The sequence below is a fragment of the Ruditapes philippinarum genome, unplaced genomic scaffold (genome assembly GCF_026571515.1).
Source record: "Ruditapes philippinarum isolate M1 unplaced genomic scaffold, ASM2657151v2 ctg7925_1_1_1_1, whole genome shotgun sequence".
Lineage (NCBI taxonomy): Eukaryota > Metazoa > Mollusca > Bivalvia > Venerida > Veneridae > Ruditapes > Ruditapes philippinarum.
Genome location: NW_026861214.1, coordinates 3,599 through 13,394, shown reverse-complemented (window position 1 = coordinate 13,394; position 9,796 = coordinate 3,599). Strand labels below are relative to the sequence as shown.

The 9,796-nt window shown below is 34.1% G+C and overlaps 1 protein-coding gene across 1 annotated transcript; it reads left to right on the top strand.

Moving 5' to 3' along the window:
• Nucleotides 1–1,378: 1,378 nt before the first annotated feature.
• Nucleotides 1,379–2,743, top strand: LOC132714904 (glutamic acid-rich protein-like; the record flags this gene model as incomplete). Its single annotated transcript, XM_060697821.1, has 1 exon — nt 1,379–2,743. A coding segment is annotated over one exon (1,365 nt), but the record flags the coding sequence as incomplete, so codon positions are not given.
• Between the last annotated feature and the right edge of the window lie 7,053 nt (nt 2,744–9,796).

Here is a 9,796-nt window from a genome sequence, read left to right as displayed (position 1 = left end):
ACTTTTAAGTTAGCAAAGGGTGACACAGGCTCATCTCGGGTATCTCAAAGGGGTATTATGTTAAGTAATGATTACGGATTGATAAACCTTAAAAGTTATTTTAGATAATATACAGAATAAAAATCAAGAAAGCTATATATGTTTATCAAAGTGGGTTATATTATTGACCAGCCTGGGCATCTGTTCGCTATCAGTGTTATACGGTTTGTAAGTGACCAGTAAAAGCCCAGGCCACATACAAAAATAGTAGTCTATGGCTTGATTATGAGCTGACAGATAGGGGAATTTTGTAAAGGGTGGCTTAGCCTGTCTGTTGTGATTACATGTCTAAAAAGTTCAACATGCTATATTTTAGCCACCATAGAATTTTTTATCTAGAAAAATATCTAGTTATTTTTATTTGTACAAAAATATAGAAATAGTACAATGTACAATGTATAATTAGTAAAATGTTTACTATACATGTACACATAATGTAACTATTAACAAATGTCGGTACAGCTGCGGTACAGTATTTAGACGGTCACGGGTTCGAGTACATGTCAGGATGCACTTTTTTCTCACCCTGTGACTGACAAACATTTGTATAGCCCAGCTAGAAATTAATTCACAATGCTAAGTAAGCCTGGGAAATTCGAAGAAATATTTGCATACACAGTAGGTTTATAACTATTCAGTATTTAAACAAGTAAAACGTGTAAGCGGCCGAATAGCTCAGAGGAAATCAAGAGCCGCGGAATCGTATTCCGAGTGTCAGGGGTTCGAGTGCCTGCCAGGCTGTTACATATCAATATAAATCCGTCAAGAAAAATAGGCAGGAACTGTCTAAAATAATTATCACCTAAATAGTATTCAGATAGGATTCGGACAGTCTTTGATGAAAAGTCAGAAGATGAACTTGTAAAGGGGGTGGGGTGCTAGTCTGATCACCGTAAATATCACAATAATACTTCTTTATATAATATTTCTATTCTTTGACAGGGGCACAGAACATCTCTTACATGTTTAAGAAACAACAAATTTACATAATATATCTATCTAAGAAATTCTTTTACTTCTCAATAGTAACAGACGCAAAACACGGTACTTAAGCGCTTAGACGAACGCAGACGCACGCTAAACGTTTCTGGGAATAAGAAACGCACGCTTTCAGACGCACGATAAACGAAAAACGATACACGGAAAACGATAAACGTTAAACGCTTGTAAACGATGCACGCTTGAGAAAGCGTTTCAGCAAACGCACGTTGCACGCTATACGCACGCACGTTACACGAAAAACGGACGCACGAAAAACGCTATTTTTGACAACCGAAACGTTCACCCTACTGTATAATAGTGTAAAATGATAACCTATTATTGACTTTAACTTGTACAGTTTGTAAACTTTCAACAGAAAACAGTACATTTTCACAAGGAAACAGAAGGTCTATCAAGTAAATCTTCATCGGAAGAAAGAGAACAACTTTTGAAACCTACAGAAGAAAAAGAAACACCTTTGAAACCTACAGAAGAAAGACTTCAACCTTTGAAACATACAGAAGAAAGAGAACAACCTTTGACACATACAGAAGAAAGAGAACAACTTTTGAAACCTACAGAAGAAAGAGAACAACCTCCGTCACATACAGAAGAAAGACAACAACCATCGACACATACAGAAGAAAGAGAACAACCTTTGACACATACAGAAGAAAGAGAACAACCTCCGACACATACAGAAGAAAGAGAACAACTTTTTAAACCTACACAAGAAAGTGAACAATCTTTGACACGCACAGAAGAAAATGAAAAGCTATTACCAAAACATTCGGTAGAAAGTGGGCTAGCCTTAAAACCTACCAATGAAAGTGAAAAAAGTAAAGTTTTAAAAGCTACAAAAATATGGTGGGGAAGTGGAAAACTCTCTAATTCTGCAAAAAGCGATTTAGAAAGAGAAACGTGTAAAGTGGACATTCATGGATATGAAAAAGAAATTAATCAAGATGAAGATTCGCCAACACGTGAAAAATGTGTAGTGGAAATTCATGGGGATAAATATGAAAAAGAAATTAATCGAGATAAAGATTCACCAACAAGTGAAAAATATGTAGTGGAAATTCATGGGGATAAATATGAAAAAGAAATAAATCAAGATGAAAATTCGTCAACAAGTGAAAGATGTGTAGTGGAAATTCATGGGGATAAATATGAAAAAGAAATTAATCAAGATGAACATTCGCCCAGAAGTGAAAAAAGCGTAGCGGACATTCATGGGGATAAACATGAAGAAGAAGACAATCAAGGTGAAGGTTCGCCCAGAAGTGAAAAAAGTGTAGAGGACATTCCTGGAGATAAATATGAGGAAGAAGATATTCATATTGAAGATTCGCCAACAAGTGAAAAAAGTGTTGCGAACATCCCTGGGGATAAACATGAAGAAGACGATAATCAAGTTGAAGATTCACCAACAAGTGAAAACAGTGTAGCGAACATTCATGGGGCTAAACATGAAGAGAAAGATAATAAAGGTAAAGATTCGCCAACAAGTGAAAAAAGTGTAGCGAACATTCCTGGGGATAAATATGAAGAAAAAGATAATCAAGGTGAACATCCGCCAACAAGTGATAAAAATGAAGCGGACATTTCTGGTGAAAAATATGAAGAAGAAGATACTCAAGATGAAGATTCGTCTACAAGTTCTTTGAAACTTGATGAAGACGATGACGAAGAGGAATATTTTTCGGCTACTGATGATAAATGATAATAATTATGATGCTGTTATATTTGTATATTGATTAGGATAAGTTATTAAAACGTTTTATATGGTTTATTTTCAAATCAGTATGTTTGCATGTGTTCAGTTATTTGTATAGGCATTTTATTAAATAGATTATTAGATAATTATATTACGATTTTGTTTTTTTGCCATGAAAACGTAATTTTCAAACAAAATGCTATCATTTCTGTTTCTCGGAAGCTTTCTATTTTTGACGTTCTGAGACATTGCCTTGTGGACCTCTACAGAGCTGATAATAATAACGCAAATTGGATCAATATTTGGCTTCCCTGAAGGTCATTTAGCTAATTATTAAAATTTTATATTACTACGCGTTTGTAACTCGCACCTGACGTTTATGTTATTTATATACACAGCTGCTGCCTATATATGAAGTAATTTATCTCTAAAAATGAAAGTTTGCAGTATTGAAAATTCGTTAAAAAGACATTTGACAGGTTTTATGACCCTATATAAACGATTATTTGCAGAATAACCGGGTTTTTGCCCTTGAATTAATATTGAATTTAACTTATACTCGTATAGACTTTTATAATCATTGGATAATCGTGACGTTTATAATATTTGTTTTAAATACACGACTGCTGTCAATTTATAAAGAAATCTTACTTTTTCTCTAATAAAGAAGTTTGCAGTATTATAAATTCGTTATAAATATTCCTGATAGGTTTAATGGCCGTATATAAACCGCTGTTTGCAATATAACCCTCACCTAATGGTTCGAGTATATTTACAAACAACGGTTAATGTAGGGCCATATAGCCTGCCAAAAATCTTTATAACTAATAATATAATAAAACACATTTAAGTCTCCTGTGTAAAACTATTCTAAACGCTTAAGATATTTGGCTTGAATTATTTTCTTTAATTTATATGGGTATTTTTTAAAGTTTGTCCGGATTACTACTCTTATACCATTGATGCAATTTCAAAGAAACTTTATAGGATTGATTGGTAGTCAAATTATTGCACATATTACACAGGATTTCCGCTCGAATGACTTTTGGTCCAGTTATAGCCTTTAATGAAAAAGATATTAATAAAGTTTGTCCAGACTACTCCTCTTATATCAATAATGCGATTTCAATGAAACTTTACAGGATTGATTGGTAGGTCAAATACTTGAAGTTGTGCATGATGCACAGGTCTTTAGGTTCATGATTTTTGGCTGAGTTATTGCCCTTGAATAAAAATATGTGTTTTTGTGTTGCCAGCTATACACAGAAGTTTGTCTGGACTACTCCTCAGAAACTACTGGTGCAATGTCTAGCTGGGCATCTCATCAACATTTTTCGGTTCATTGATTTTTTTACCCTTTCCATGATTTTAATCTTGAAATTTGTCTGGACTTCTCCTATTATACCACTAATGCAATTTCAATGAAACTTTACAGGATTGATCGATAGCTCAAATTATTTTGCATATTACCAAAACAGGTCTTTCGGTTGAATGATTTTTGCCGAGTTATGGCTATCATGAGGCGACACATGTCACCACTGATGGTCCTTTTGCATATTTTGACCTCTTTTTCGTAATTTACGTAAATTACTTGTTTCTCCACCCGTCGATGTTTTACTTTAAAATACATTTTAAAATTTTCATGAAAATAAGAGCCTAAAGGAATGCTGCTTTAATAAATTATATAAACTTTTTGTTCCGAAAATCAAGCAAATATATTATTCAAGAGTTTCTTTCTATACAGTATATCGGAGGTTTAGTTTTACATATTTTATCGTTTTGCTATCAATGACAAAACTTAGAATGTGTTCAAGTTTTATTTGTATTTATTCAAAACGGATAGTTATAAGTTATACTTAAGAAATAATATATCCCATACTGTGATTTTATCGCTCAATAACATCACTGTTTGGAGTTCGGATGCGAGGAATTATATCACGAGGGCGTAACCCCAGTGATATAATGATGCGCATCCGAACGACAAACAGTGATGTTATCCAGCGATACAATCACCGACTTGGATATATTATTTCGATTCTAACACGACATAAACAAATAAATGCTGCTGTACCTGCTATTAAGCAAAATTTCGCCTGATTTGTCTCCGTATTTTTTGTCAGCGCGTCAGATTTATATAGAGGTTACGTCTCATGTATTATGATTACGTCACATGTCTAAATATAGAACGTCAAACAGTGACTCTATTGCATATTCTAACACGACCCGCATTTTTCCCTATTGAACATAAAAGAACAGAAAGTGTGTGTTATTATGCAACAGATGCACAGTTTGACGTTCTTTTTTTAGACATGTGACGTAATCATTATACACGTGACGTAACAACGCCCTCGTGATATAATTCCTCGCATCCGAACTCCAAACAGTGATGTTATTGAGCGATAAAATCACTGTTTGGGATATATTATTTCTTAAATAACACACACTTTCGGTTCTTCTATGTTCAATAGGGAAAAATGCGGGTCGTGTTAGAATAAGAAATACCATTTGAACAATGAAGGCAACCGATGTTATGTTACCTAAATTTAGATGTAATATACCACCAACATTAAACTCTCATTATCATTAATCTCGTTGTATTTGCGTATTTGCCAACTAGCCGGTATTTAACATGATACATTTTGCCTTTAGCAATACTTATTAAAAGATACCATGATGAACAGTTTAGCTGTGGTGGCAAGAACATGTACGTATGTAAGAAGAGCATGTGATACGTTCATATGCTTAATACACAATTGAGTTGAATAAGTACCATTTTAGCCCGTCATTTCGAAGTATTATGATCGCTGACCATTACTAAAACAATTTTAAAGATATCATTATCAAACTTGGAATATTTACTTGTCCTGACAGTGACAAGTAAGACAAGGGCCATTATTCTGAAAGCTATATATTGGGAGTGTTGTCCTTTTTAAACTCAAAATTTCCTACTAAGTACTAATTAAGCTGCTCGATCGTGAAACCCGAACATGCATGTATAAAGTCGTGACTGGCGAGGAAACGTGTGCCAGAGTTAAAGGGGGAAAAAGCAATGTGTGGATCGGTGAAATTGATGAAGGAACCAAATTGCTTGTAAAATATCTGGTAATGGTCATACAACAAAACACGTCATGCATGCACTATTTTTTGTTGCAATGCTAAAGTTCTTTACAATAAGTGGAGTCCTTAAAATTGGTTCTTTCGGCAGATGTTGAGCTGATAATGGACATAGAAGAATTCTTTTGGTCATCTGGCGGCATGCAGCTTAAAAGCAGCACGCCTCCAGATTCATTCTAATTTTTATGAAAATTTTGAAAATGTAATTAAAAGCAGCACGTTTCCAGATTAATGCTTATTTTCATGGAAATTTTGAAAATTAAACAAAATGTATAATATTGTGAAGTAACCAAAAAGAATCAATTTACACATTACCAATGGCACTTACTACCCAAGTTAATTACAAAAACAGGTCAAAATATGCAAAGTATGCCCTTACTATGTTAGTAACACAGTAGAAATATAGTTACACATAATGAAAAATTCACCGTTAACAGCTCATAACATGTCAATTTTTACTTGAATATTGAATACTTCTATTTTTCCTAAAATTTCAGTAAATTTTTCACAAGTTTGATTTATTGAAAAGTTTCACTCATCTAGAGGCATGCTGCTTTAAAGTAAAATATTGTGAAGTGAACCAAGAAAGAAATTGACACGATGCAATCGGCACTTATAATCTAAGTAAATTACCAAAAACTGGTCAAAATTTGCAAATGCTGTTGCAAATGCAGTAGAAATATGGTTATAAATATTGTAAAAATCGGTCAATAATTGCATATATGATATAAATAATCTCTTGAATGTTTAATCTGTTTACCTTTCTTAAAATCTTTCTTAAGAACATTTTTCAGAAGTTTAATTTTCTTAAAATATTTTGGCTCATCTGTAGGCATGCAGCTTTAATATTTAAATTTATTAGTAATAAAAAGAAATTTATCTTACAGTTTCATGACTTCGGACATTAGATTGGAAAATATTCATATATCTCGGTACTGTGGGAAAAACTAGGAATTCCCAGGAAATTCTGGATGGAAAATACTGTTCAATTTATAATATTTTCATATAAACAATCAAAACTTTGTGACTACTGGCTAAATATACGGGTATACCTGTAAGTGTTTACATTGTACAATAGCTTTCACACCCTGAAAAAGGCCCTTTATCCTGTATATATAGTACTAAATGGTATTATTTTGTGCATAAACTGCTTAATCCTAATTTTCACTCGGTTGATTTGTGATCACAGTTGGCGAATGTAAGTTTATAAAGTGACTTACGTAGAAATGAATGAATTAGAGACCCTGTATAGAATTTTAATCACTGTTGTTGAAGTGGGTTTTATTAAAATTGAGACATGCGAATTAAGGCACTTGTGCAGGAAGAAGTACTTGTCTAGGAAAATAAAATGCTCTTGCGAAACAGAGGTTCTGGTATCAATCTAGTTCAAAACACATTCAACAGTAGTGTATGGAAAAAATAGAAAAATAAAGAATCTGACCTAGTACATCCGGGTTACACTTCAATCTACGACAATAATGACCCCCATAAGGGGCGTAGCTAGTTCAAAATTGATATAACGCACACTCACGCGGGGGGGGGGGGGGGTTAAGGGGACAGGGACCGCTATAGGCCCTCCTTCAAGGTCCAGGTAGGTGTGCGAAATACCCGGAAGCTCCTCGATTTTCACCATTCATAGTTGAATAATGTATGCATTTCTGTGTCAAATTGTGGTCAATAAAATGATAAATTTATGTTAGTAGGATAAATAATTGTATATGCAATAGTATGACATTTGTACTGTATAGTAACGTGATTTAGAGATTTTCTTAAATATAATTGCTACATTGAATAACAATATTTCAAGGTCTTTGGTCAACGTTATACTAGTATAAGGATATACATTGCATAAACAGACACACAAATGACGCTTTCACTTACACAGCCAATAAGTACCAAACGGTGATCTTTTTCGTCGTGCAAATGTCAATATAACGATGTCAGCCTGGATCTCTCTGTCTCTGTGGATGTGCAAAAGTCCTAAGCCAGAGAGTCTTTAGCCCTCTGATGAATGAATGAACGTTCAGCGGCTTCGGTAGAAATTGGCATTGCCAGAAGCAAGTGCATACACCTGTTCACATTTGGATAAAAACTTTGTCGGTATATCCTGTAGCATATATTCTATAGTGGATGGAGCAAACAGTGAAGATTCGCACAGTGTCTCCCAGCGTTCAACACTCGCGTATAAAATTTCCTGATCGTCCTATAAATCATCTTGCACAACCATATTAATGTCAGCAATCGACGGTCCAAGTTGATTTCCGCGTATTATAGCAATCGAACGTTTAATATCATCTTTCGCACGTGCTTCTGCTTCTTATGCTTCGATGAAAACAGAAAACAGTCGAACGTGGATGTCATTTACTTATTAGGCATAAAAAAAGAAAACTTATTTGTTTTGAGCGAATATTCAATTTATTACACTGAGAAGTGTACTTTGCTAAAAGTTTACCGCTAAAATATTGCAATTTTGAATTATGATTAATTGATAAGAGAGATGTATATACAAAAGACCGGTAAAATAAAAAATGAGTAGATATTTTGGCGACCAGTTGCCCATATGGGGGAGTCCTCCAAAAGAGTACAAGAAAAGCATTGATGCAAAGCATCAAAGGGCGACGCCAAAAGAATTTGGTCCAGTTTTGCACCTACATACATGTCCTTGACAAAAGATGTGTACTTTATAGCAGTACCATTACATGTGACCTGGAAGCTAGGCCCAGTTTAAGTTGAAACTTGAACCAAAAATAAAAGACTCTGTCTTGCCAAGATGCAAAGACAATTGATAGTCAATTAACCAATCTTATAAGACTCATGCTATAAGAAAGAATTTCTTCAGATTTATTTTACCAGATACAAAGATACCTGAGTCATCAGCATATAATCACAGGCACTAGTATCGGACCTGGGAAGAAAAAATATGACCAGATTGATAAAAAAAACTGTGTTCATCTTAAAAGTGTCAAAAACCAAAAAAAAAATGTAAATAATGACCCCCTTTTAAAATATACTATTAACTTAAAGTATATTTTTAAAGGGGGTCATTATTTACATTTTTTTTTTTGGTTTTTGACACTTTTAAGATGAACACAGGTTTTTTTATCAATATGGTTCTTCCCAGGTCTGATACTCGTGCCTGTGCATATAATAAAAGCTTATTGCTTAGGGTTGCAGACATGTCATTGACATATATTAGACATAAAAGAGGACCTAAAAGGAACATCAGGGGGACACCACAAGTACTCAGAGCAGTAGTTGAATGAGTACCAGCCACATCCACCAGCTGCTGTCTATCAGAGATAAGACTTAAACCATGTAAGAATAATGTCATTACATATGGCAGATGCTTGAAGTTTCATGAAGAAAAAGAAAAAGAACTTCTTCATGTGCAGTATAGTGTGATCAACTGTATCAAATGCCCTTTGTAGATCTAAAAGTATCATGCAAATCTAAAAGTATCATGCAATACTGCCTTTGTCCATTTCAAATTTAATACAATCTGTTAAATAAATCAAACATGTGTCAGTTAAAAAAACACTTCTAAGCCCTGACTGAAACTGCCTGACCATGACTTGAACCCTTGACTTTCAGAAGACCAACTGAGCTATCTGGCTGGCTACACTTTTCTCTTTAATAATGAAACAGTTCTAAACCACAACTTATCTCCTCACTATATTGATTTGTGTCCTTGAATTTCTGATGTTTACAGAGCATAGTGAATTAAACTCATGGTTATATGCAGTCACAGGATGAGAAAAACTTTCAGCTTGACCAGAACTAGAACCTGTGACCCACAGAATAATGTACCGCGGCTGTAGCGATTGAGCTTACACATTTTCTCCCCTAAATAGTGAACATTTCTAAACCTTGACAGATACTTTTAGATTTTTAAATTAACAAATTATTAATTCTTAAGAAAAAGAAACCCTACATACTCATAGTCTT